Here is a 27,870-nt window from a genome sequence, read left to right on the forward strand (position 1 = left end):
TCAGCAGCTCGCACGCCTGCTATTTCTTTCCCCCCCGACGACGATTACAGTTTCAAGATAAAGTCTACCTCTCGATTTTCCATTCCTGACATCCTTGCTTTTTTTCCCTGTTTGGCTTGATTTTTTGTTTGTTTTCCAGCTCTCCATGTACCATAAGCTCCTGGCCCCCAAGTTTTCGGAGTCAAAAATCTCTTCAGCCCAGAGGGGCAAAACAAAAAAATAATAATATTGTTGCTGCTGGAACACAACATGCAATGAAACAAATTCTCCAGACATGAAGGAAAAGAATAATTTTGGGGCCTCTGCAAGCGTCGGCTCCAGTTGCAGCTTCTCCGAAAAACATTTCCACCCTCTCGGCTGTCCGCAGGGAGAGGAGAAACCGTTCTGATTCACCGTTTTTTTCCCCCCCAATGGTGCCAAGAGCTGGTTTGGCTAAACTGCACACAGAGAGAGTTTGTAACCCAACGCCATTTTCCCTGCCTCTTTCGTGCCGGGTTTAACGTCCCGAGTTTCGGAATCGATGCCCGCAGCGGGCGTTTTGGGACCTGGCGCCCTGTCGCGCCTGGCAATGCGCTCGTTTTCGCTGTAAGCTTCGAGGATTGTCTGTTTCTCCAGCTCGGTGTACTCCAGAGAGAACCGATGCACCTGGAGGATGTGCCGTTTGATGGTGCTGACTTTTAGGGTGGCCAATGTGCCCCCGCACACCATGCAGATCAAACCGTGTTTCTGCTCGTCGTAGTCCATCAGGTACTGCACCCGCCAGCGAGGCTGGTAGTTCCGGCGTTGGCTTCGGCGAGACAGGGCCCCGGCCGGCGTGGAGGCAACCCCTGGAGACGACGGCTGAGGCAGGACCAGCCTTTCTGCTCCGGTTGCATCTTCCTCCCTCTTAGCAGTGGCCCAGGCCTCCGGAGAATCCTCTGGAGAGGCAGGTGGCTTGTAAACATGCTGCGATTCGGCTGGAAAGCGAGAACAAAAGAGAGTGGCAAGCTTGTCAGGGATAATTGTGTTTTTATGCAAAGGGACAGAGGCTGGGATTCCTCACTGGTTATTCCCCTTTTCAGCTTGGAGCGATGCTGCTCAACGTTTGCACTTTTAAGGGATCTAGGCTTTAACTCCCAGAATTAAGGTGGGTGGACTTCAACTCCCAGAATCTCCAAGACAGCCTGCTTTAAGACGGGTGGACTTCCCATGATTTGTCAAATGATTGTTTAATAGTGATACTAGGGTATATAATTTCTGATTGACAATATGAGATATTATGTAATGTAATTGTAATTGAGACCATGAAATGGATGCACAAAAAATTGGTAAACCAACCGATAAAACTGTTTGTATATTTATGAAAGAAAGTTGGATGTTTTTATGTTTTGTCTGTTTTTAAAAATCAATAAAATTGTTTTCAAAAAAAAAAAAAAGATGGGTGGACTTCAATTCCCAGAATTCTGCAGCCAGCTGCTTCAAGATAGATGGACATCAATTCCCAGAATCCCCCAGCCAGCATGCTTTAATATATGTAGACTTCAATTCCCAGAATCCCCCAGCCATCCTACTTTAAGATAGATGGACTTCAACTCCCAGAATTAAGATAGATGGACTTCAATTCCCAGAATCCCCCAGCCATCCTGCTTTAAGATAGATGGACTTCAACTCCCAGAATTAAGATAGATGGACTTCAATTCCCAGAATCCCCCAGCCATCCTGCTTTAAGATAGATGGACTTCAACTCCCAGAATTAAGATAGATGGACTTCAATTCCCAGAATCCCGCAGCCATCCTACTTTAAGATAGATGGACTTCAACTCCCAGAATTAAGATAGATGGACTTCAACTCCCAGAATTCCCCAGCCATCCTGCTTTAAGATAGATGGACTTCAATTCCCAGAATTCCCCAACCAGCTGCTTCAAGATAGATGGACTTCAATTCCCACAATCCCCCCATCAGCACGCTTTAAGATGGGTGGACTTCAACTCTCAGAATCCCCCAGCCAGCTCTAACCCTAATCCATGCTGAAGGGCGAATCCTGGAAAAGTCCATTTTAAAGTTACCATGGTTGAGAATCACTGTCACGTGCCTCACTTTTAAAACAAAAACCAAAAACCTGTACAGCAACCAGGGCAGTTCCAGCCTCCTCATGACAACCTATAGGGACGCGATGGCTCAGTGGCTAAGACGCTGAGCCTGTCAATCAGAAAGGTCAGCAGTTCGGCGGTTCAAATCCCTAGCGCCTCATCACGGAGTGAGCTCCCGTTCCTTGTCCCAGCTTCTGCCAACCTAGCAGTTCGAAAGCACGTTAACAAAAAAAATGCAAGTAGAAAAATAGGGACCCCTTTGGTGGGAAGGGAACAGCGTTCCACGCGCCTTCGGCGTTTAGTCCTGCCACATAACCATGGAGACGTCTTCGGACAGCGCTGGCTCTCTGGCTTTGAAACGGAGATGAGCAGCGCCCCCTAGAGCCGGAAAGGACTAGCACGGATGTGTGAGGGGAACCTTTTTACCTTGACCATGACACCTGTGCAACCCACGTACAGGCGTTCCCTCACCTTGGTCCGCCTCCGCATCCGTTTCCGGCTGGGAGTCGTCGCCATCCGTAAGACGGGCCACCTTTTGGTTCCACTCCTGCACGATGAGAGCTTTGACGTGGTGACTGAGCTGCGTGGAGTCGGGGTGCTTCTGCTGGATGTGCCTCTTGATGGTGCTCATTTTGAGCGTGGCCAGGGTGCTCCCACAAACCATGCACACCAACCCGTGGCGCAGCCCATTGTAGTCCATTAAGTACTCCACCCGCCAGTGTTCCTGGAAGTACCGGCGGTGGTCTCGGCCGCGGGCCGGGACGCGAGGGCTGCTCCCTTCCGAGTCCCACGGGCCGGCCTCATCCATCCCTTCTTCTGCCGGGGGGCGATCTGGCGAAGCCGAAGAGTCCAGCTCTTTCGTGCTCAGATCCTCCTGGGCAGACATGCCAGTTTCTGGATGGGCAATGAGAAACAGAAAAAAACATACGATGAACGGTTGCAGGAACAGGGCCTGGCTAGACCAGGGAAGAGAAGGACCAGGGGAGACAGGATAGCAGCCTTCCAATATTTGAGGGGCTGCCACAGAGAGGAGGAAGGGGGTCAAGCTGTTTTCCAAAGCACCAGACAAGGAATAATGGATGGAAACTGATCGAGGAGAGATTCAACCTAGAAATAAAGAGGAATTTTCTGACAGGGAGAACCATCAACCCATAGAACAGAAGTTGCCTTCGGAAGTTGTGGGAGCTTCATCCCTGGAGGCTTTCAAGAAGAGACTGGACTGACACCTGTCAGAAACGGTGTAGGGGTCTCCTGCTTAGACGTGGGGTGGCAAGTGGTTCCACTGGTTAATTGTTCTCACTGTCAATAAATTTCTCCTTAGTTCTAGCTTGCTTCTCTCTCCCTGATTAGTTTCCATCCGTCGCTGCTTCTTTTTTTATAAGTTTTATTTTATTTTATTTGAAATACATGCAATTCATCTTTCATTTAACGGTGTGACAAAAATCTTGTGCAATAACACTTAAATTTGGCAACCATATTCACCACTTTGATATTAATTCTTTATTCTTATCCTTAATGAGATACATAATATTCCTATCACTCTAACACTCCTCTTCTTATCATGTTTAATTCTAAAAAACCTATTTTCTGTATTTCACTAGTCTATTAGCTCCTTCTAGCTTTCGTATTTTTTTCCTCTGGCCATCGATAAAATAGTTCCCGTATCTGGTAATATTCAGTTTGCTCCTTCTCTTTAATTGCAAGGGCTCATCTATTCATTCCTGCACATTCTGAATATTTTTCTGATCGCATTTTCATCAGTAGGAATCTCTTCACTTTTCCCCATCTGTTGCTTCTTGTCCTGTTGCCAATAGGTTGATCCCCCTCTTCTTCATTTTTTCCCTTTTATTTATTTATTTTTTTAAAAATTGCATATCTGTTTACATTGTTAACAGTACTGTGTCATTAATAATACATATATTTACATTTATTCCTATACATTAATTCTTAATTTCTGTGTTCTACCCATTTGTGCCATCTATCCCAAACCGTTTAATATTCCGATTCGTCCTTGCCTTTTAATTCCGCTGTGAGTTTATCAATCTCAGCACAGTTTTTTTTTGTATCAGGTTCTCTTCAGATGGTATCTTTTGTTTCCCAGCCCTGTGCAAAAACTATCCTCGCCGCCGTTATTATACGTAAAATGATGTATTGTATTTGTTTGCTAAATTTCACCCTTAATTATTCCTAATCAAAATATTTCAGGTTTAAAATTGTATTTGGTGTTCTGTAATTTCTTGTAACCATCTTTGTATCTTCGTCCAATATTTTCTATCTTTTGGGCATTGCCACCACATGTGAAAAAATGTTCCATCTTTTTGTCTGGCCTCCTTTTCTTTGGGCAGCCCCTCAAATATTGGAACGCTGCTGTCACGTCACCCTTAGTCCCGCCATACCGGCCTCACCTGCGTCCTCTACGTTTCTCCCCTCGGCTCCCAGCACCAACTCTCGAGAGTTCCATGCCTCCAGGATAGCCCCCTTCTCGGCCGGGGTGAAGCCAAGAGAAGTGGGGTGCGCCTCCATCACGTGACGCTTGATGTCGTCCAGGTTCAAACTGGGCAAGGAGGAACCGCACATCATACAGAAGAGACGGTTGCCCTGGGGATCGTAGTCCATCAGGAATTCGGACTGGAACCAGCTCTGCAACGATTGCTTCAAATACTGCTCCAAACTCTGGGACTCGCCCTCCGAGGAAGATTTCAGGGTGAGACTGGAGGAACGGTGTGCCCCGCGAGAGGGAAGAGGAGCTGGCCCGCGGCATCTCCGGCGACTTCCATCCAGGGAGACCTCTCCTGTGTGGAACAAGACAGGTAAAACAATTTTTTTTTTTCATTCTCCAGCAAGTTCCATTCTGTTGTCGAAAATCAGAATTTGTTGGGAGTTTTTTAGAAAAAGGAACAGAGCTGGAAGCGGCTGGGAATGAAATGGGAAGGGCTCAAACCCACCCCCTTGTTGGCTGGAGTTTGTACCAGAAGGAAATGAAGGAAGAGTTAGAACTGGCCAGACAGGTTATAGAATTGTGTTTGTTTTTTATTTTTCCTAACTTAGAAGCCCTCCTTGAACTCTGTAAGGACACCCTACTTTTTCATTTAAAAAAAAAAGTTATTTCAATATTTGTTTTTTAACGTGCTGCCACATATTCAACATTTGACAGCAGCCTTCAAATACTGAAATAAGTAGGGGGAAAAAAATAGTCTGCAATTCCACCTGTTCGGAGCAGCTCTGGAAATACAGGTAAAGCCCCCACACAACGATAACCTGAAAAGGTGGCTGACATTTTTAAATGAATTAAAATCAAAGAATGGGAAGTCAAGAGAAGCTTGTTCAAGAAACCACAGAGATAGAGAGAGAGAGAGAGAGATAAGAGAGAGAGAGTTTTTTAACTCCATGGTCTTGCTTTATAAATATCTCCTGATTTTTTTCAGGAAGATCGATCGATCGATCGATAGATGATAGATTAGATACATAGACAGAAAGATAGAGATAGATAGATGATAGATTAGATACATATATATAGATAAATGATAGTTAGATGATAGTTAGATAGATGATAGATATCTTATCTCTTATCTATCATCTATCAATAATCTATCTATCTCATTTGATATGTATGTATGTATGTATGTATGTATGTAAAGATAGATAGATAGATAAGATACAGGATAGATGATATAGATAGATGATAGATAAGATAGATGAGCTAGACAGAGATAGAGATAGATGAGATATAGGTAGATAGATAGATGAGATATAAATATAGATAGATAAACAGACAGACAGACAGATACAATAGGGATGGATAGATAGATAGATAGATAGATAGATAGATAGATAGATAGATAGATAGATAGATAGATAGATGATAGATAAGATACAGGACAGATGATAGATAAGATAGATGAGCTAGAGATAGATAGATAGATAGATAGATAGATAGATAGATAGATAGATAGATATGGATAGATATGGATAGATAGATGATAGATAAGATAGATGAGCTATAGATAGATAGATAGATAGATAGATAGATAGATAGATAGATAGAATAAGAGATGATAGAGATCAAGACCATGTCTGTGCCTTCAAGTTAATTTTTTTAAAGTGATTTCCTGAACATATCCCTGCATTTTTCTTGGCAAGAGTTCAAGAGTGGTTTGCCATTGCCTTCTTTCCCAGGGCTGAGCGAGAGTGGCTGGCCCAAGGTCACCCAGCCAGCTTGGTTTTTAAGGTGGGTCAAGAACTCACCATTTCCCATTTTCTAGCCTGGTGCTCTTAGCGCTACACCAAATTGTCTCTCTAGATAGATATTAGATAGATAAATGCTAGAAATTAAACAGAAATTAGATAGATGTTAGATAGAAGTTAGATAAAAGATTAGAAATTAGATAAAGATTAGAAATTAAAGATCAGAAATTAGATACAAGATTAGAAATTAAAGATTAGAAATTAGATAAAGGATTAGAAATTAGGTAAAGATTAGAAATTAAAGATTAGAAATTGGACAAAAGATCAGAAATTAGATAAAGATTAGAAATTAGATAAAAGATTAGACATTAAAGATAATTAGAAATTAGATAAAGATTAGAAATTAAAGATTAGAAATTAGATACAAGATTAGAAATTAAAGATTAGAAATTAGATAAAAGATTAGAAATTAGGTAAAGATTAGAAATTAAAGATTAGAAATTGGACAAAAGATCAGAAATTAGATAAAGATTAGAAATTAAAGATTAGAAAATAGATAAAAGATTAGAAATTAGATAAAGATTAGAAATTAAAGATTAGAAATTAGATACAAGATTAGAAATTAAAGATTAGAAATTAGATAAAAGATTAGAAATTAGATAAAGATTAGAAATTAAAGATTAAAAACTAGACAAAAGATCAGAAATTAGGTAAAATTAGAAATTCAAGATTAGAAATTAGATAAAAGATTAGACATTAAAGATAATTAGAAATTAAAAATCAGAAATTTGATAGAAATTTTGATAAAAATTAGAAATCCGATCGATACGGTAGATACATTTGATAGCCATCCAACATGAGTTCTTCACTAACCTACATGCATTTCCTGCTTTAAACTCCCAACAAGCGGACTTTGGGGCGTTCCAGTCCAGGCCAAAACCAGAGCCACCCACCCACCCACCCAAATCTAGAATCCTGTCCCGGAAGATGCCCAGCCTACCGTGATCCCTGGGGGGCGCCCCAGATCCCTTGGCAGCCTCGCGGGCCCCCTCCGTCTCCATCTCCAGGCCCAAGTGTGCATCCCAACTGTTCATGATGACTTCCTTCTCCTGGGTGCTCCAGGTGAGGGAGTACGCGTGTTTCTGCCGAATGTGCCTCTTGATGGTGCTCAGTTTGAGCGTGGCCAGCGAGCTGCCGCACACCATGCAGATCATGCCATGACGTGCCGCATTGAAGTCCATCAGGTATTCGGCCCGCCAGTGCTCGTGGTAATACCGCCGGTGGTCCCGCCCGGGAATCCGGCTTTTGCCAGGCCTGGACGCTCGTGCTTCGCAATGGTCCGAGTATTTGCGTCCTCCGGCCAAGAGGGACATGGGGTCCTTTTTGGTAATCCCCCGTAGCAAGCCGTTCCCGGCGGGACGCAAGAGATGTCCAGAGCTTGGCTCACCGCTATGTTGGGAATCCGGACAGGTGGAATCTCCTGGTGAGATAAGATACAAAGGCTCAGTTTTATTCAATAGAATAGAATAGAATAGAATAGAATAGAATAGGGAACAGAATAGAATAGGGAACAGAATAGAATAAAATAGAAGAGAAGACAAGAGAAGAGAAGAGAATAGGGAACAGAATAAAAAAGGAACAGAATAGAAAGCAGAATAGAATAGAATAGAATAGAATAGAATAGAATAGAATAGAAAAGAAAAGGAATAGAATAGAAAAGGAATAGAATAGATTAGAAAGCAGAAGAGAATAGGATGGAATATAATGGAATATAGAAAAGAATAGAATAAGGAATAGAATAGAATATAGAGAAGAACAGAATAGAATGGAATGGAATGGAATATAGAAAGGAATAGAATAGAATAAAAAATAGAATAAGGAATAGAATAGAGAATAGAATAGAGAATAGAATAGAATAAGGAACAGAATAGAATAAGGAACAGAATAGAATAAAAAAGGAATAGAATAGAATAGAATAAAATAAAATAGGGAATAGAATAGAATTCTTTATTGGCCAAGTGTGATTGGACACGCAAGGAATTTGTCTTTAGTGCATAAGCTCTCAGTGTACATAAAGGAAAAATAAAATACATTCATCAAGAACCATAAGATATAACACTTAGTGATAGTCATAGGTTACTAATCAGCAATCAAATCATACTAGGAAACAATAAAACAATATAAACTGTAAGGATACAAGCAACATGGTTACTTTATTCCTTTATTGTCATTGCACCTTGTACAATGAAATTAAATGCCATCTTCAGTGTACCTTATACATACAAAAACAAGACGAAAACAGACATCCTTTGCATTCTATACAATTGAATTGAAAACCTTTGATATTGCGTTAATGTTGCACTATACAGCAGAATTCAGCTCTGGGATAGCAGCTGTTTTTCAGCCTGTTTGTCCTTGTTTTTAATGCCCTGCACTGTCTGCCAGGTAGTCCTTGAGTTTCGACCAGAATTGGCAGCAGAATTTCCGTGGTTAAGCAAGGCCGTTGCTAAGGAAGCTGCGCCAGATTTGGTCGCCTTTTTGGCAGAGTTAAGTGCATCAGGTCAGTTGTTCAACGAATCATTTTGCAAACGTGAGTTGGCTTGTCGGAAGGAAGCCGGCTGGGAGGGTCTATAGATTGCTATAGATTAACAGAGTTGGAAAGGACCTTGTAGGACATCTAGTCCAACCCCGGCCCAAGCAGGAGACCCTGCACCATTTCTGACAGGTGGCAGTCCAGTCTCTTCTTGAAAGCCTCCAGTGATGAATCTCCCACAGCTTCCCAAGGCAACTTCTGTTCCATGAGTTGATTGTTCTCCCTGTCAGAAAGTTTCTGCTTATTTCTAGGTTGAATCTCTCCTTGTTCAGTTTCCATCCATTCTTCCATGTCTGGCCTTTGAGTGCTTTAGAAAACAGCTTGACCCTTTCCCCCTCTCCGTGGCAGCCCCTCAAATATTGGAAGGCTGCTCTCCTGTCTCCCCAGGTCCTTCTCTTCCTTAGAGTAGCCATGTTGATCACAGGAGCCCAGGACCATAGGTTGTAAAGACATGCTGGTTGCCAGATGGCCCAAGCTTTGATTAGCTGGTTTACCGGGATTTGGTTACCGTGGGGAAGCTGCAACGGTCGTAAAAGGGGAGAACTGTTCATAAGTCACTGTTTTCACTGCCGTTGTAACTTCCGTCACTAAATGAATGGGGATATGTTGAGGTTTACTTGTATGGAAGGCAACCACGGGAGAAGCTGGCCACCCAAAATTTGATTTGTGTAAGTGCCAAGGGCGATCAGTCTTGATGACCCTGTGGTGGCCCCTAAAGGATATTTGCTGAGTGACCAGTAGGCTTCCTTGGACAGTTGGTGGGCCAGTAGAATTGTCCGCCTTTGGTGGACATGAGGGATGATGGAGGAGGAGAAGGGAGAAGAAATGCAGGTAATTCTCGACTTGCAACCATTTGTTTACTGACTGTTACAATGGCTCTGAAAACAGTGACTTACGGCCATCATCCACACTTACGACTGTTCCGGCATCCCCTGAGTGGGTGGGTGTCTCTCCCAGTGGACATCTTCAGAGGGAGTGTGTTACTGTGTTTGTGTGTGGTGGTTGTGTGGGTGGACTTCTCTCCTAGTGTGTGTGTGTGTCTCCCAATGGACACCTTCAGAATAAATGTGTGTTTGTTGTGTGCTTGTTGTGTCCTTGGACTTCTCTCCCAGTATTTGTGTGTGTGTTTGTGTGTGTGTGTCTCCCAATGGACACCTTCAGAGTGAATGTGTGTTTGTTGTGCGGGTGGACTTCTCTCCCAGTATTTGTGTGTGTGCGTGTGTGTGTGTGTGTCTCCCAGAGGACATCTTCAAAGTGAGTGAGTGTGTTAGTGTTTTTGTTGTGTTTGTGTGTGGGTGTCTATCTCTCCCAGTGGACATCTTCCAGGTGAGTGAGATTGTGTGTGTACGTGTTTGTGTCCCAGAAGACACCTTCAGAGTGAGTGAGATTGTGCGTTGTGTGTGTGTTTGTGTCCCGTCTCAATGGACACCTCCTTCCAAAACCAGCAACCAGCAGTCTCCCTTCTTTTACAAGACAACAATCAAACCAGGGACACACACATACACACACACCCCACTGAAGGGGGCACTCGCCCCACAGTCCCAAGAGCAGAATTGATGCTCAACCCCAAAGACAACCCCACCCCAAAACGCCCCCCCCCCAAAAAAAAAACCCGAGGAAGGAAACCAAAAGGGGCTGGCACAACTCTAAGTTTTGCGCAAAATCCAGAGAGCTGGGGCAGTAAAGCAGAGAGGATTGGGGTGGGTGGGTTCCCTCCTTCCAGGTGGTCCCAGGAGGAGGAGGAGGAGGAGGAGGAAGGGGGGCCCTTGCACCAGACTACCCCCCCCCCCTCAACCAAGCCAGAGAGGGGCTGGCCAGGTGAAGGGGGGAAGGGGGTGCATTTTAAGTGATTGTTGTTTGTTATATCTTCCTGCCCTCCTTTCTCTCCCTCTCATCCCCTTTTCTTGGGAAGCCCCCACCCCTTCTTTCCTCCCCCCCCCACTCCATCCTTCCCCAAAGCTTTGGAGGCCCAATCCTGGCTCCTTCCTCCCTCTTTGCAGTGGTTTTGAATGGGGCAGCCTTATTTCAAAGGAGGGGCAGTGGAAGAAGATGGGGGGAGGATATGGGGGAGGGGCCACTTTCTATGCAAGGAGGGCCAGCAGGTGGCGTGGATGGAGAAACTGGGGCAGTTGTGGGGGAGGAGAGGAGTGGAGGATGGGTTGGTGGAAAGCAGAGGGGGGTTGCTGTGTCTCCGTTTTGCAAAGGGCTCCCTTTTGTTCTCACCTGAATCCAGGGGTTCCTGCTTGATGGAAAGGCGGGGGGGCTCCATGCCTGCCCCCTCCGCTCGCTCCGTCCGCCTCCCTCTCTCTCTTTTAGACCTCCATCGCCCCCCACACTTCCTTTCCTCTCTTTTGCACTGATCGATCCCCCCCCTCCTCCTCCTCCTCGCTCGGTTGCAATTGCATGCAATTTTCCAACTCTTTCCCCACCCCAAATAATCATAAATAAAATGCAATATATATCTATCTATATAGCAATCGATTCGGGCCGATAATTGCAAAAATCGCCTCGTCCAGCCGCGCTTTTGCAAAGCGGGTGTCCCCCCACCCGTCCCTCCCCTTCTTTCTTCCCCGCCTGCGGCCGAGCGAGGCAGCGAGCAGGCTCCGGCTTAGCCAGGGTGGGGAAACCTTTCCCCCCGGGGCCCCTGGGGCTCCTTGCAAGGCTCCTGGGTAAATTTAAAGGGAACGCAGCCTATTTCTGCAGCGGGGGGTGGGGGCGCGGAGGGAGAAGGGGAACCAGAAGAGGGGAGGATGGGGGGAAAGAAATCAAATAGATAATAATAATATTAATACACGGTTTGCACGCTCACCAAACCCTTCTTTTCCCCCTTGCTAAATCGTGCAGGGATGCACGCGTGTGTGCATTGTATATTTTGCACGCTATTTGTGTTAATTTGGCACACTATACTGTGCTAATCGGGTTTTCCCAGCGGACGGGGGGTGGGTGGGAAGGACGTGGCCCTTGTGCCCCCTCTTCCATGGGCAGCATTCGCTCGTCGCTTTGCAACGGAGAGGGGGGATCGAGACGCGTGCACGCACACGTTCAGACGTGCCCAAACCCAGCTCTTTTTTTTTTTTTAAAAAGCAGGGGCTCTCTGGAGAGACCCAGCGCGGATCAAGAGCAATCTCCCAACGATAGGACTACAAGGCCCATCCTCCTCCTCATGCAGCACGGTCACCGGGGAAGCTGGGCCCGGGAGAGTTTGGGGGACGCTCCCAAATTGCAAGCCCAGGAAGCGGGTGGTGGTGGATGGAGGAGGGTTGCTAGGACGCCCCCCCACCCCCTGCGACCAGCAGCCCAGCCCCTGCAGGAGGAAGGGGGGCGTTTGCTTTCATCTTGTGATGGCATCAAAGGGGCCGAAGTTCCACCATGCTGGAGAGAAGAGCCCGCTTTGCAAGCTGTCAAAGGCGGGAGGAGCCCAGAATTAACTTGGCCCCGTTGAATCAGCCGGGGGAGCTGACTTCGGGCGGAGGGAGGCTCATCGTACATTTAAATAAACCTTCCCTCTTTGCACGGTGGAGGCAGAGCTTCCCCGTTCAGGAGCAGCTTACCTGCAACTAGGAAGCAGGTAGAAACTGAGAAGTTTGCTTTCTATACGTCATTGCCTTGGGGTTTTTTTCCCCTCTTCCCCCTCCCCAAATTGAGGGTCTTCATTAATGCAAAAAGAAAAAGAAAAAAGACTCGAGGTGGGACTTTTCACTCCCAATTCGGCGTTGGGCTTCTTTCTGCATTCTTTCCGAATGTTTTCTCCTGCAGTTGCGCCGCTTTCCCGACAGGTGGCAGCCGTCCCTGCCTCTCCGGCCTCTCTCGTCCACGCTCTCCCACTCCACTCGGTCCCTTGTCGCCGATTGGCCTTGCGCCAGAAAAAGGGGCGGAGAAAGAAGCCGACGCGTGGCTGGCGATTGGCTGACGGGGGACCGGGCTCGCCGAACATGAGAGCCAAGAGCAAAAAAAAAAAACAGAGCAGCCCCCTTAAAGCTCACGTGACGTCAAACCGGAAAGGCGCCCTCCTGCCTCCGACGCCGCGTCTGCGCGCTCTCCATTGGGACCGCTTTCCATAGAGGCGCGGGAGGTTCGATAGACGGGCACGCGGCCCTCAGCCGCTCTAAGCGGAAGTTCCGGCTACCTCTCCCGTGGGGGGGGGGGAGGGGAAGGCCCTTCGGACAATGGGACCATAGAGCAGCCAGGGAGCGGGAGTGGTCCGGGCCGAAGGGGGCCGCTCTATGGGGCTGGGAGCCGCCATGCTCTATGATGCGCGGCGGGGGCCGCAGCCGCAGAAGCGCCGAGGAGGCCCAGCAGCGGCGCAGCCAGGTAGGAGCTCTCGGGATGGGGGGAGGGTCTCCAGCCCCCACCGCCTCCCCCACCGCCTGGGGAGGGGCAAGGCAGCAGGAAACCTGGGTAGCCCCTCAGTGTGGGGAGGGGCTGCTATTCTCCCCTGGGGGGAGCTGGTATTAACCCCCCATTACTCACCTGAGAGGGGCTGAAGTAGCCCCCCACCCAAAAACATCCCTTGAGTGGATTCCAAAAAAAGGACTTTGGGGGCTTTTCATTCCTCCCCCGAAAAGCAACCTCCCAAGATATGAGGAAGGGCGGGGGTCTCTTCTCTCCCCACCCCCCACCCCCATTTACAAGTGGGGAGCTAAAAACTGAGGCATCCTCCTACATCCCCCTCCCCTCCAAAGACCCCCCTATTCCCCCATTTGCTTCTTTGGCCGCAGGAAAGAGGGGGGGGGCAGCTCCATGCAGGTGCCAAATCACCTGGTTGGGGGTGGAGGGGGCTGGGGGGCGTGTCTCTCTCCCAGGTTCCTTGAGCAGGTGGTCTTTCCCCCATTCAAAGACAACCAGGGAGGAAAACGTGGGGGAGTGGGGGGGGCATGCAAATAAAGCAGCTTCCCTGGCTTTGAGGTGGGGGCTGCTCATCCCCACGTGGGGAGGTGTGGGAAAAGCCCCCTCAGGTGAGTCTGGAAGAGGTGGGCGAGGAGGAGGGAAGATGCCTGGGAAAGACTTGGAAAAGATGGGGGGGAGATTTGGGGAGAGGCAAATGGGTGGGTGGGTGGGGAAAGCCCGAAGAATATTTGTGGGAGGGGCCGGAGGGTGTGTGTGGGGGGTTGTCCCATGTTTTTAGGAGGCTGAGTGAGAATCTAAGCTGAATGGGTCCTTGGCTCCGCTGCTTAAAAGTCCAGAACTGAATCTGAATGCAGACCAGAAAAATAAGAGAGAAGTGGATGTAAAAAAAAAAAAAACCACACACTATCTGATGGTGTGTGGGTGGTTTTTTTTAATTGGGGGCATGCTGTGAATTTAATGATTCACTAATTTGGAATGCAGGGGAAAGTAGAAAAAAAAAAACGGGCCGAAAGATGGCTCTGTGTGTGTGTGTGTGTGTCTGCAAACAAGTTTTGTCCATTGAGATTGGGTGGGGGGGGAAAGATGAATTTAAACAAAGTGGGTGATAAGGTTGTGTTTGGAGCAAAAGGTTTCTTCCTCAGAGACAGAAAGTGAAATTATTCTGTCTTGATAACATAAGCTTCGCTTTAGGAATATTTGTCCTCAAGGGGCGGGCAACTGATTATATTATCTTTGTTTTCCCCCTTTCTCTGATTTTGGTTAATGTCCTTTGTTTTAGTCTGTGCTGATTGGTTTCTGGAGCTGAGCCCTTTCGATCACCCAATTCAGGGAGGCCTTTGTTGTAGGTAAGAAAATCTGAATTCTCTTGTTTTTGCGAAAGTCTCAGAAAGTGATGGCAGTTGGCTGACCAGGTCTCCGTTTAGAAGCTAATTAGTGACTAGCTTAGTTATTCAAGCTAGCTAGTGCTTGGTTGGAAGACTACTTGGTAATCCAAGGATTGTTGGTTAGACTAGATGCTCCTTGGAAGAAAACCAGGACAGGCTATTTCCAAATTCCATAAGGTTTCCTTTCATTGCATATTGTACCAATTTAGACTTTTAACTTAGGCCAAAGCATAACCACTTGTGTTGCCATTTAACGGGGATCAGTAGGATAGACACAATATTTTGCATTCCATTATTTTTAACCTTGCATGGTTAACCTTCGAGGGGGAGGGTGCTTCTTTTATTTATGCTAAAAAAAATTCCTGCAGGCAAAAAAAAAAAGGGGGGGATTAGGAATGGGGCTTTTTAAGTTTTTTTTTTTTTTAAATTGGATTTCCCAAGAAGAGCAGGCATATAATTGGCTTCAAACAGAACATCAGCAAATAGCCAGAGCCTGCAAAGATGAAGTGAGGAAAGCTAAGGCTCAAACTGAATTAAGCCTTGTGACAAAAAGTCAAAAATAACAAAAAAAAAAAGCTTCTTTCAACATGTAAAAAAGAAGAAAAAAGTCAAGGAATGGATAGTAATGGGAGAAAGTGGCAAGAAAGTGACAAGCAACAGAGAGAAAGCAGAACTGCTTAATTCCTTTTTTTTTTTTTTGCATCTGTCTTTACACAGAAGGGGGAACAAGAGTGCAACCTATCAGAAACAGCCCTGTAAAAAAACAGGTTAGGAATAACAATATCTTAAAGAAAGCTAAAAGGGGTGTGTGGATGGTTTGTGAGTTGTGTTAACCTAATTAGGTCTTCCCGGGTTGGGCAGATGATAGATCCTACTTTTCAGATCATCTTCTTTCTTTTAATGACCCCATAATCCCTTGCGAAGTGGAGTCTAGGCAACTGAATGGAGCTAGCAATGTGTTTAATGGCCGGATGCCCTTCCTGCCACCAGTGCGGAGTTCTGTTCAGCAATATATATTCTCATTGCGCCCAGAGAGAGAAATAGCTGCCTCTAACCTAGGATCAAACTCACAGCCTCCTGATTATGAGGCGAGAGCTCCACCTCTAGGCCACCGCACCCAAGATCCTACTTTCAGGTGACCCTGTAGAAGTTTCTTTGTTTGGAGCATGACATCTTTGAGGAACACAATATCTGGTTTAGATTTAGGAGGGTTGTGAGAATACAGTTGATTCTTTGAGCGTGCACGTGAAACAGTCTCCAGTTTCCATGCACTTGCCCTCACATTCCTTCCGAACCTCTTATGAAAAAACAACAACGTGCAGCTTGGGAAGGAGTTTGTTGAGATGGGCAACTGTATAAATTAATTGAATAACTAAATAAATACACACCTGGGCTTTCTCCCTCCCCGCCTCTCATCTTGTGTAATAGTACAGGTTCCGTTTCACTTCATTTGCTCCTAAGATTTTTGTCCTTTTTAGTTTGCGTGCTCAAAACACAAAGCCTTTTTTTGTCTCTTCAAAGTAAAATAGCGACCTTTGAAGTTGAGGAATGCAAAAGTGGCCGGGGAGAAGTAAAAAAAAAATTGGTGGCTTCTTTCAAAAACCATTCTGCAAGGTTGTTGTTTTTGTGTAGACCCTGATTCTGCTTATTCCTCTCTTCTCACATTAATCTTTCCCCTCTTGGTTTCTACATTTAAATACAGGTAGTCCTCAACTTACAACTGTTTGTTTAATGATCATTCAACTGCAGAGATCTCCAAAATTGGGCACGTTATAAGACTTGTGGACTTCAGCTCCCAGAATTCCTCAGCCAGCAATGGCTGACTGAGAAATCCTGGAACCACAAATCTTACGGTTATGCCTGAGGAATTCTGGGAGTTGAAGTCCACAGATTCACAGTTGGCAAGTTAAGGAAACTGCCTTAGGGCGTTATAAGAATGAGCTTCTTCCAGCTAGTGACTTGCTGGTTGAGTTTCTACTGTATGAGGTCTCCCAACTTGGCAACTTTGTGGACTTCAACTCCCAGAATTCTACCATGCTGGCTGGGGAATTCTGGGACTTGAAGTCCACATGTCTTAAAAAGTGGCCAAGTTGGGAGGCCTCTCCTACTGTATTGGCATAAATGGCAATTACGGTTGCAAAAGCCCAACATCTACAAAAAAAAGAAAAAAAGAAAAAGCAGATCTATTTAATGTCTGCAAGCTTTCTTGAATACATGCTGGTAGATAGCCAGATGTTATGGTTTTGGGGAATGACCTTGAGGAATTGGGTGAAAAGATGCTGCCCAGGGACTGGTCAGATAAGAGGCCTCAGCCGGACAACGGACAGAACAAGAAGCTCAAGAGAGACACCCTTCCCTAAGCTCACAATATCCCGCTAATGTAGATGTACAATAAACTAGAATTGGATTATCTGGCTCTGACTCTTGTGTGGTCTGTCCGGTTAGGCCGACGCTGTTATCTAAAACTATAGATGCGGATGTTCCCCTAAGGGACTGGTGGAGTCCTTGGCTGCTATCAATAGGCCTTGATTCAGCCTGAAACCTGCTTTGTCTATTGGGAAAGTCCCTTCACTGGGGTGTGTTAAAATGCCCAAATCTTGGGGCCTTGGCAGCAAGCCGGGATAAACCTTTTCGTGTTTGTTGAGAGGAACTTCGGCTGTTTGATTGTGGTTTGTTAATCAGGCGCAAGAACAGCCAGCTAAAAAGGACGGACGAGCTGCTTCTCTTTCGTAGTTAGTTGCTGGTGTGTTTGTAGTAAAGCCTGCGAAGGAAATCAGACCGTGGTCTGTTTCTCTGCCTAAGCCTCCCTTCTATACAGGCAGGCCTCGTTTAGTGACCATTGAGTGAACATTACAACGGCCCTGAACAAAGGGACCTGCGAGACAACTGAGGCAGCGTTCCCATGGTCACGGGATCCAAATCCAGACTCTTGGCAACTGATCGTGTTTATGACGGTGCTGCAACGGCCGTAAGTTTGGGAAAAAAAACAGCTAGGGCCATTGCAGCTTCGGTCACTAAACGAACTGCTGTAAGTCGAGGGCTGCCTGTATAAAAGGCACCCTGTTTGCTAAGCAAGACAGTGGAGTGAGTTTCGCCCCCCTTTTACAGCCTTTCTCACCACGGTCGTTAAGTGAATCACTGCCATTGTCGAGCTAGCCACACAGACATTAAGTGAATCAGGGTTTCCCCCGTTGACTTGCTCATCGGAAGGCCGCAAAAGGGAGATCGCGGGACCCCGTCATAAATACAAGTCGGTTGCCAAGCGCCTGATCGGGGCAGCCACGGGAATGCCGTGACAGTCATAAGTGTGAGAAATGTTCCTAGGGTCACTTTTTTTTCGGTGCCGTTGTAACTTCCGAGTGGTCACTAAACAAAAATGGTTGCAAGTCCAGTGCCCATGCTTCCTTTCTCTCTCGACGACTGATATCATTTCTGTCTCTTCCACAGTCGGGATCCGGGGTGTCTGCTCTGCCGCCTCCAGATCTCTCATGGCGCTGAAGGCGGAGGCCCCCTTGACGGACTACACCGAGGTCGCTTCAGCCATCTCACGCTTCAGGGAGAAGGAGAAGATGGCTGTTGATTCCCGGCTGCACCTCCGCCCCTCGGGGAGGCAGGGTGGAGCCCTTGTGAACCCCATGGAGAAAGGTGGGGGTGTCTTTTCTCACAAGGGTGCGTGGGTGGCACTGGGAAGACAACCCAACAAGGGATGTCCGGCGCCCTGGGCAGAGACAAGGCACTGGACAACCAATAGTGTCAGGATTCCAGCAATCGCCCGAATTAAATCACGATTCTCGAGCCAAACTTCAAAAAACTTCCAAGGGTTTATTAGAGGCGACCTACTGGCGCTGCCCTGTATGAAGCCAACTCTGGCCTACGTCATTTACAGGGACCCTGTTTCCCCCCACTCCCACCTGCGTGTGTCATGAATCAAGATTCTCCAACTGAGCACCTTCCCGATCTGGGTGTCATCAATCACGTTCTCCAGTTAAATATATCCATGGGCAAAAGCTCTGGTAGTTTAGTTTCAATCTTTTAAAGATAAAGAGTTGGAATGTACTTTCCCTTCCAAACTGCTGCACTGCTCTTCCAGATTTCCTTCCTTCCCACCCACCCCTTTTTTTAATGGCAACTACTAAAACGGGCCTAGGAATGTTTTATGAGTTGACATGGAGATTTTAAGAAGGGAAGCGAGCTGTCTAATCCAAAGTGAGAGGGAGGTTTAGGATTAGGGCAAGTATGAGAAGCACTGGCGTGTAGCGTAAACCTTTGGCAAGAAGGAACAGTACAGCGGTTCTTGGTAAGCCGCCTGTTTTGGTTTGTTTATGTTCCACCTTTATTACTTAACTAAAGTAAGTAACTCAAGGTGACAAACGTATGTAATCCTCCTTCCTCTTCCTGCTTCTCCTCCTCTTTTGCCCACAACAACCTGTGTAGCGAGTAGGGTTGAAAGAGGGACTGGCCCAAAGTCGTCCAGACTTTCATGGCTAACTGGAACTAGAACTCACCGTCTCCTGGTGATTGGCCCAAAGTCACCCAGCCAGCTTTCATGGTTATGGTGGAACTAGAACTCACCGTCTCTTGGTGATTCGCCCAAAGTCACCCAGCCAGCTTTCATGGCTAACCAGAACTAGAACTCACTGTCTCCTAGTGATTGTCCCAAAGTCACCCAGCCAGCTTTCATGGTTATGGTGGAACTAGAACTCACCGTCTCCTGGTGATTGTCCCAAAGTCACCCAGCCAGCTTTCATGGCTAACCAGAACTAGAACTCACCGTCTCCTGGTGATTGGCCCAAAGTCACCCAGCCAAGCTTTCATGGCTATGATGGAACTAGAACTCACTATCTCCTGGTTTTCACCAAAGACCAGGCCTTTTCCCTAGCTTTCATGCTTGGCTGGGGCATTCCAAAAATATCAGAGGGTCTTCTAATGCAGGGGTCCTCAAACATGACAGCTTTAAGACTTGTGCACGTCAACTCCCAGAATTCCTCCTCCGGTCATGTTAGCTCAGGAATTCTGGGTGTTGAAGTCCACCAGTCTTAAACTTGCCACATTGATAGAACCCTCGCGCTTAAGAGAAACAATCCGAGTTGTAGAACTCTTCTCTAGGTGCGAGTTTGCGGTTCTCAATTAAAAACCCTATTTTTCTCCTCCCCGCAGGACAGTACCCGTTTTCCGACTCGGACAGCCAGGATGAGCTCGGTATCTCCTGGAAGCAGGAATACTTAGTAGCCGAGAATCCGGACGACAGCCGGCTGGTGTGCATGGTGTGCGGGGGCTTCTTGGCCACCTCCGGCCCCGCGGCGGCCCACCAGCACATCCTGCAGCAACACGCCCACTCGCTGGACTTCACCCTAGAGGAGAAGCGCAACATCCTGGAAGGCTGGAGCGAAGGGGCCGTGCTGCCTCCCGCCACCGATTCACCGCCTCCCTCCGCAGGTAAGCGCCTCCCGGCCGCCGTCGCGGCGTCACCCTCCCCCGGATCGGAACGGCCAACCATCTTCTGATTCCCTTTCTGGCCCTTCCCACCCCAGGCGGCCCCGGCGAGAACAAGCAGCCTGCCGAGATCGAAGTCCTCCTTGATACGGAGGAAGTGCCCGTGAGCCGGAAGCGCGGGCCTGTCCACGCACGCCGCGGTGAGTGCTAGGTCACAGAGGTGGCAGGAGGCTGCCTAGAGCGGCGTCCCTTTTCACAGCCCCGGGCCACCTCCCTGCACCCCAGGGGTCCTTGACTTACGACCACGGTTGGGACTGAGATATCTGTGGCTGCTCGGGCAAACGAAGCCGTGCCCTGTTTTCTGTCCAGCATCCTGAAGCAAAACCGCTGCGTTGGCGGTCATTCACGCGGTCATTAAGCAAATCTAGTCCACTCCTTGAATTTTCTTGTTGGAAACCGGCAGGGAAGAGGCCTCCAACAGCCCCCTCTCGATGCTGGGACGGTTGTTAGCGGGAGGGGCCCGTTGTTGAGTCTCCCTTTTTGTCTTCCACCCCAGCGCCGTGGTATCTTCCCAACGCATCGTCGTAAGTCAACGACTGCTGGCTGTTCTTTCAAAAAAATACCAATCCCCGTCCCCGAACCTGCCACCTGGGAAAGTGCGTGTTTTTGCAAACCCTCCTTGTTGTGAACAGTCGCACCGTGCCAGGAGTTCGTGTTGTGAGTGTGTTTGTTGGCCGGCTGTCGGAATTCCTCCCCGCCTTTCCTGGCTGCCAAAGATTCCCTAGCCCTGAGCTGACTTCAGACCGAGAAACAACAACAACCCCATCCCTTCTTTCTCGGTGTCTGTCAAAGAGGCTGCTCGGGGATAGGTAGATAGATATATCCCAGCATCCTTTGCTGCAAGGCTAAGCTCCCGGGGGGGGTTGGGGGCTTCTGGGAGCTGTAGTCCACCCGCTGGAGAATCCCAAAATTCCCCCCCTCCCTCGCTCTTCTTCCCTAGCCAGGTGGCTGCAAAAGAGACTAACTCGGCTGCAGGCAGGTAATCCTAGACTTACAACCCTTTCGGTCGTTAAGGGGATTTTCTTCGCCCCGTTTTTTTTTTTTTTTTTTTACGACCCCTCTCAGCGCAGTCGTTAAGCGAATCGCCACGTCTGTAGTAACCCCCAAAAAGACTGGTAGGAATGAAGCCCCCGATCCTGCTCCCTTTTGGCGACTCACGTCGTCCTTGATTTACGACCGCCCGCAGAGCCCCCAAGTTTCCGTCCGCTAAGCGAGGCGGCTGTCAAAAGTTGAAACTTTGCCCCCCCCTTTCGCGGCGTTTCTTGCCACGGTCGTTCAGCGAGTCATCCCCGTGGACTTTGCCTGCCAGGAGGTTTCAAATGGGGGACTGTCATAAATACAAGGTCTGTTGCCAAGCATCATCTGCATTGTGGATGACGTGCCCCGTGGTTGTAAAGCGTGAAAGAAGCGGTCCCAGGTCACTTTTTCTTCTCCCCCCAGTAGGCGTAAGTAAACGAACCGTTGTAAGTTGAGGACTACCTGCATCAATTTTTTCCCCGTAGCTTGGCAAAGTAGCACGGAACAAGCCACGGAACGTCTCCGAAATGCCTTGGCGTTGTTTTTGTCTCCACGCTAAAAGCTGCCGCTTCCTAACCGTGTCTTTTGTGCGTCTCTGTCCTCCCTTTTTTTTTTTTTTTTTTGGTCGTGAAAAGAAACCAGATCCTTTTCCTTCCCAAAGCTGCCCCGTCCCGTTAAAAGACCCCCGACTGAACCCCGCCGTGCTTTTCTCCTCTTCTCTCTCCGCAGCGGAGGGCTTGCACGTAGACGCCGAGCGGCGACTTTCCGTCCGACAGAGGCTACCCGCCAAGGAGTCGAGGGGCCAAGAGCCCATGGAGGCCACAGGTAACACGGGGTTTGCCATGGAACCGGTTGTAGTGTGTCGCTTTTTGGGTTTCCTTCCCTCTCTGATTCCCCCCACACACACACCTCTTTTGTGTGTGCTGAGCAGTGGTGGGATTCAATTTTTTTTTGCTACGGTTCTGTTGGTGGGCGTGGCAGGGGAAGGATTTACTGCAAAATCCCCCTTCCCTCCCCACCCCACTAACCTGCTTTCCAGCTCCGTTCTCCTGTGCAGGGCAACCAAAGAAGACCCAGCCAATCAAATGTGGCTTGATGGGCGTGGTGTTTTGTGGGTGTGGCTTTGCAGGCATGGTGTGTGGCTTGGTGAATGTGGCAGGGAAGGTTACTGCAAAATCCCCATTCCCCCCACTAACCTGCTTTCCAGCTCCGTTCTCCTGCGCAGAGCAACAAAAGAAGACCCAGCCGATCAGCTGTGGGTGTGGCTTGGTGGGCGTGGCTTGGCTTGGTGGGCATGGCGTGCCTTGGTGAATATGGCAGGGAAAGATATACTGCAAAATCCCCCTTCCCTCCCCACCCCACTAGCCTGCTTTCCAGCTCCGTTCTCCTGCGCAGGGCAACCAAGTAAGACCCAGCCAATCAAATGTGGCTTGATGGGCGTGGTGTTTTGTGGGTGTGGCTTTGCGGGCATGGTGTGTGGCTTGGTGGGCGTGGCCTGGTGGGTGTGGCAGGGGAAGGTTATTGCAAAATCCCCATTCCCTCCCCCACCTCACTAGCCTGCTTTCCAGCTCTGTTGTCCTGTGCAGGGCAACCAAAGGAGACCCAGACGATCAACTGGGACTCAATGGGAGGCGGAGAAGAGATGGGGTTGGCGGGGCCTGTCAGAGGCGGGATTGGCCGGTTCTCCCAACTACTCAAAATTTCCGCTACCGGTTCTTTAGAACCAGTCAGAACCGGCTGAATCCCACCTCTGGTGCTGAGCTCTGTTTTAATGCCAAAACAAAGGGTTGGTTCAACAAACTCAGGAGGTGTTCCTCCAGCCTTTCTAAACTCAGGTTTCTAGCCCTCATGTAAAGCAAAAGGAAAGCTTGAAAGCTGCCCAAATTGGAGGAGGATGTGATTCTATAGAGATGGCAATGTTGGACTTGGATCAAAAATGAAAGTTTTGCTTGTTTGCCTAGCTTTCAAGCGAGAGACGTTTTGTCAAATAAGCACCATATTTTGTACGAAATAGAGGCTCGGGTGTTTCTTTGCCAAATGTATCTCCAGTCCCACAACTTTGGTGGTGCTTCATACTCAAGTTAGCTTTTCTTTCTGTGTGCGGTTCACAATCCCTTTTCTACTTCTTTTTGAACTCCCTGCCCTGCCTGTTAGTGTTTCTAGTCCTCAAGGTCCTGGAGGAAGCCACGAAAATTGCTCTTCGTTGATTTTTAATGCTGCTTGGAAATGTTATTTAGGGCTTGAATAAAATTGTAACTTTGATTGGGAGAGGTCGCAAGGCTTATTATTTTAACAGATGAACAGAGTTGGAAGGGACCTTGTAGGTCATCTAGTCCAACCCGCCCAAGCAGGAGACCCTATTTATCACAAAAGCCAGTACAATTAAGAAACACTCAAAGGAGTATCTAGTTGCAAAATAACAGAATAAAATAATAACTAATCAAATCTGTGCTGATTAGATTTGCATCCTGCCGTGTCAGATGAAATACAGGCAATCCTCGACTTAAAACCACAATTAAGCCCAACACTCCTGTTGCTAAGTGAAGCAGTCATTAAGTAAGTTTTGCCCCCATTTTAACGACCTTTCTTGCCACGGTTGTTAAGCAAACCGCGGCAGTTGTGAAGTTAACAACGGTTGTTAAACGAAACTGGCTTCCCCCTTGGCTTGTCAGACAAAAGGGGGACACTACAACCATCATAACTAGGGGTCAGTTGCCAAGCCTCTGCGTTTTCATCACACGACCAAAGGTTTTAAAGGGTGAAAAAAAAAATATTTATTTTTTTGGTTTCTTTCTCCCTAGGGAAAGAATGGCTTTCAGAATGCGGCCTTCCCAGTTCGGCTCCGGCTGAGATCCGGATTTTCACCGATGGCTCCTTCCCCGCTGGATTCACCCTGAAGCTGTACTGCCGTTCTCAGCCAGGTGGGTGTGGAAACTCTCAAAACTAGTGGTGCAAATCTTGCTTCTTCTTTTATTTTATTTTTAAAGACTCTGGAAATATTGGCGCTGTCCCGGGCTTGGCACAGATCAGGAGGTTTTTAATCTACAACTGATGTACCAGGTCAGTCGGCAATCTCCAGTATCTTGCCCTGATATCTCGGCAATTCTGGCATGGAAAACCTCTTCCCTTTTGTTTTGTTTTTATTTTATTTTATTTTTACGTTAAAAAGAGATTGTTTAGACGGAGTGGTTGCCTCCCCTTTCTGTTCCAGAGAATTGTTTTCTTAGTTCTTTGTCTTGTCCCATTTTTCCTTTGCTATTTATTCTTCTTATCTTCTTTATTCCCCCTTTTATTGGTATTATTATTATTACTATTATTATTATTTAAACGTGAAACTCAGTCAACTGAACTTTTAAAAATGTATCACAACTATTATTGATCAATTACTATTATTTAAACACGAAACTCAGTCAACTCAACTTTTAAAAATGTATCACAACTATTATTGATACTAATTATTATTAAAATGTTCACAACTATTAATCAATTATTTATTATTTAAAACGTGAAACTCAGTCAACTCAACTTTTAAAAATGTATCACAACTATTATTGATCAATTACTATTATTATTTAAACGTGAAGCTCAGTGGGGATGCTGCAACGGTCGGTAAGTGTGAAAAAGGGTCCTCGGTTACTTTTTTCAGTGCCGTTGTAACTTTGAACTGTCACTAAAGGAACTGTTGTAAGTCGAGGACTACCTCTATTCAGTCTCCAGCTGAATTGGATTGGGAGACATACACACACACACACACACACACACACACACACGTATATCTTTTTTTCAAGTACCAGGGTGACTGCAAACGGCTTCTAAACAAACGGTCGTAAGTGGAGGACTGCTTGTAACCAAAGACGCTGCCTTCTTTTGGTGTCTGGCTTGATAATTTGCTCCTCAAAGCTGCAGAAAGCTACTTGCCTGGGGAGGGGGGGTGGACACGGGACAGGAAGCTGAGTATTTGGACGGTGCATCCCCCACAATGACCACTGTGGTGTGTTTGGGTTGCAGAACCATCGCAAGGCCCCGGAGCGAAGGCAAACACCAGGAAAAAAAACGTGGGTAAGCATGAACCTTCGTTTCTCTCGCATGTCGGGTCTTTGTTGGACATCAGGTTGCGTTTCATTGGGCGGGGAGGGGGATCAGCAGTGGGTTTTCCCTCTGCCAGAGGTCACTAATATTGTCCGGTAAAAGATTCCTCTGCCCTTCCAAGGAAAGGAGATTTCTGTGCTATCCGTTGATCCGTGTGGGTTTTGGAACCAATTAAGAACATGTGCCTGTTTCTCTCCATCTATTTTTTTTTTAAAGTCACTAGTCCTCATTGTTTTAGGGGGGAAAAAATCAATTGCACAGAAACTGGGAATGTTTGCAGAGAATTATGGTTTATCGAGCAGAAATTAGCATCCATGTCCAAGGGGGAAGTGGAGAGAAGCCAACAATTTGACTCCACTTTGCTGGGTTCCCGGCCATCCTTGTGCGCCAATTCCGTCCTTGGGGACAGAATTTGGAAATGTGATCCCTTCCTATTAAAATTATAGGAACCTGAAACACACCGCAGCTGGATCCGGCCAGAACCGCCTATCCAGCTGCCTCACGGAGGCTTCAGCATTCTGGGAAATTCACAAGCACGGGGAAGAAAGTCAAATATTTCGCTGCCTTGTGGTTCTTAAGGCAGCCCATTCCTGATTTTAGAGGCGGCAAAGAACGGCAGCCATTGCAAAGAGAATAATAGAGTTGGAAGGGACCTTGGAGGTCTTCTAGTCCAACCCCTCTTGCTCAAGACAAAAAGGCTTATTTGTTTGTGGGCCCAAAACTTCTGTCACTAGATGAGACATTTGTTAAGTGAGTTCTGCCCCCACAGTTGTTAAGTCAATCAAGGCAGTTGATAAGTTAGTAAGCCGGTTGTTAAGTGAATCTGGCTTCCCCATTGACTTTGTCGCAAAAGGAGATCATGTGACCCTTGGACACTGCAACCGTCGTAAGTATGAATCCGTGGCCAAGCGTCCGACTTCCGATCACGTGACCACGGGGGTCATAAGTGCAAAAAAGCCCTGGCTGTGAGTCCCTTTTCCCACAGTGCCGTTGTAACCCCGGTCACTAAACAGGATGGTTGTAAGTCGAGGATTGCCTGACCGATGACGCGCGCCCTTGCCTCTCTTCCCCAGATCGCGACTGCTCCGTTTCCCTGTTGCGGCTTCACTCCAGGGACGCTGCCAGCCACCTCCACCCAAGCCAGGACACCCTCTCCCCCCGTTGCCCGCTGGGCAGCTCCGCCGACAGCCGCCCCAAAGACTGTGGGGCAGTTCGGGGAGCGGCCCGACGGGGGAGCCCGGCTGGCAAGGAGGCCTCCACCGCCCTGGAGAAAGGCTTCAACCCCAGGTGGCGGGCGCGGTTCCTGGTGGACTTCGACGACGCCACCGGCCACCTGGTGTGCATGGTTTGCGAGTACCCCTTGCGACGCATCTGCCTGGCCACCGTCAAGCAGCACATCCTCCAGTGCCACGCCGAGACGCTCCAGATGCCCCGCGAAGTCCGGCGTACCATCCGCGAAGTCTGGGAGAACCGGTGCCAGCCCTCCGCCCAGGCCCCAAGGAAGTGAGGGGGGCTCTCCAATCCCGCTTGACTCGGGGAGCCGTGAGAAAGGGTTAAAGGAGACCAAATTTGGGTGGACCAGGCAGGCGGGGCGGAGCTTGAGAGAAGGAGGCTCCACCCCCTCCTGGAAAGCTCCGCCCCGACACTCTTCACTCCTAATCTCCTATTGCTGGAGGAGAGAACAGATTCTGAGCTAATGCTGCCGCTGTTTTTTTCCAAGTCTTAATTCTTATTTTTATTATTATTATTATTTGTTTCTATTTTCAACTTTGCTTTTCCGTCCTAAGCAAGAAGCAGCTCCGATTTTCTCTCTGGCCCCAGGCTTTCTTTCTTCCTTCCTTTTTTTTTTTCCCTCCTTCTCACCGGCGAAATTCCACACCGCGAGAGAAGGGAAAACGGAGAACAGGAGTCGCCGCTAAATCCGCAAGTCGAGATGGGAGAGTTTTGCCACCACCTTCCCCTTATTTCAGGGTCGGTTCATTAAAAAAAGAAAAGAAACTCAGGGGGAAATCTTTTTTTTTTTTGAGTTGCAGTCAGACCCTTTTGCCTTTTTTTTTTAATTATGGTTATCATTCATTTTTTTTATGTCTGTCTCCACAAAAGCTGCAGGAAGAAATAAGACGTAGTCATTGCTCTGGGATTATCATTTTCATCGCCAGCAGCGCTGTGTTTCTGCGGTTAAAGGAACCCCGTGTTTCGGTTCCCTGATTTAACCAAATATCAACCTGGGCTTTTCAAACAGATTCGTAAACCACAGGGAGCAGTAAAATTATATTTTATGTTCTACAAGCGGTCTCCTTTCTATCGATGTACATTTTTGAGTTCTGTGTTCCGGTTACCGTTTCACTTGTGCTCCTGCAGAGGGGGAAAAAGGGGGATAATTTCTCTTTTGTTAGAATCCTGTAGCGGCAAAAAGGTGGCCAGAGACATAAACTCTGCTCAACAAAATCCCTTCGCCTGCTGTACGGTTTTGCAACTGGCGCACCACCGCTGGGGTGTGTCCAGCTTAAGCAACGCCTGGCTTTGAAAACCAGCGTGGGAAGAAGCCGCAATCGCTCTGTTTGTGCCTTTTATTTATCCAGGTGTCAGTCCAACAGGTGCAAGCCAGGAAGCCAAGCGAGATTTATTTTTTTTCCCCCTTTATTCAAAAGCGGACGGAAGTTCTTGCTGTAATCAATGAAAGCAGGTTTA

The 27,870-nt window shown here is 47.5% G+C and overlaps 2 protein-coding genes across 6 annotated transcripts; one reads left to right on the plus strand and one right to left on the minus strand.

Moving 5' to 3' along the window:
• Nucleotides 1-116: 116 nt before the first annotated feature.
• ZFTA (zinc finger translocation associated) lies at nt 117-12,882 on the minus strand. 2 transcript variants are annotated; one of them, XM_087943170.1, is made up of 5 exons: nt 12,400-12,882; nt 7,256-7,735; nt 4,476-4,862; nt 2,542-2,964; nt 117-956 (listed from the first exon to the last, which is right to left on the minus strand). In XM_087943170.1, the coding sequence occupies exons 2-5, from the start codon at nt 7,626-7,628 to the stop codon at nt 433-435; spliced, it is 1,707 nt and encodes a 568-aa protein (XP_087799296.1). In that variant the 5' UTR covers nt 7,629-7,735; nt 12,400-12,882; the 3' UTR covers nt 117-432. The 2 variants fall into 2 exon arrangements, with proteins under 2 accessions (XP_087799296.1, XP_087799295.1); XM_087943169.1 differs by lacking the exon at nt 12,400-12,882 and adding an exon at nt 11,072-11,174.
• On the plus strand, nt 4,758-27,870 carry SPINDOC (spindlin interactor and repressor of chromatin binding). Of its 4 annotated transcripts, none has more exons than XM_087943175.1 (10): nt 4,758-4,880; nt 14,475-14,541; nt 15,298-15,347; nt 18,028-18,225; nt 19,738-20,016; nt 20,112-20,213; nt 21,820-21,915; nt 23,892-24,011; nt 25,099-25,149; nt 26,253-27,870. In XM_087943175.1, the coding sequence occupies exons 4-10, from the start codon at nt 18,069-18,071 to the stop codon at nt 26,684-26,686; spliced, it is 1,239 nt and encodes a 412-aa protein (XP_087799301.1). In that variant the 5' UTR covers nt 4,758-4,880; nt 14,475-14,541; nt 15,298-15,347; nt 18,028-18,068; the 3' UTR covers nt 26,687-27,870. The 4 variants fall into 4 exon arrangements, with proteins under 4 accessions (XP_087799301.1, XP_087799297.1, XP_087799300.1 ...); XM_087943171.1 differs by lacking the exon at nt 4,758-4,880 and adding an exon at nt 12,899-13,159; XM_087943174.1 differs by lacking the exons at nt 4,758-4,880; nt 20,112-20,213 and adding an exon at nt 12,899-13,159.

The sequence above is a fragment of the Notechis scutatus genome, chromosome 14, assembly GCF_049901735.1.
Source record: "Notechis scutatus isolate UNSWTSFEM ecotype Mainland chromosome 14, rNotScu1.2, whole genome shotgun sequence".
Lineage (NCBI taxonomy): Eukaryota > Metazoa > Chordata > Lepidosauria > Squamata > Elapidae > Notechis > Notechis scutatus.

Excerpts from the sequence above, each read along its gene's own strand:
- SPINDOC (XM_087943171.1), top strand. The coding sequence starts at position 13,072 with ATGGGGCTGGGAGCCGCCATGCTCTATGATGCGCGGCGGGGGCCGCAG. Across the intron at positions 24,012-25,098 it reads GTACTGCCGTTCTCAGCCAG|AACCATCGCAAGGCCCCGGA; the intron begins GTGGGTGTGGAA and ends TTTGGGTTGCAG. Across the intron at positions 25,150-26,252 it reads CACCAGGAAAAAAAACGTGG|ATCGCGACTGCTCCGTTTCC; the intron begins GTAAGCATGAAC and ends TCTCTTCCCCAG.
- ZFTA (XM_087943169.1), bottom strand. The coding sequence starts at position 11,117 with ATGGAGCCCCCCCGCCTTTCCATCAAGCAGGAACCCCTGGATTCAG. Across the intron at positions 4,863-7,255 it reads GGCGCCCCCCAGGGATCACG|GAGAGGTCTCCCTGGATGGA; the intron begins GTAGGCTGGGCA and ends TGTTCCACACAG. Across the intron at positions 2,965-4,475 it reads GAGAAACGTAGAGGACGCAG|AAACTGGCATGTCTGCCCAG; the intron begins GTGAGGCCGGTA and ends TTGCCCATCCAG.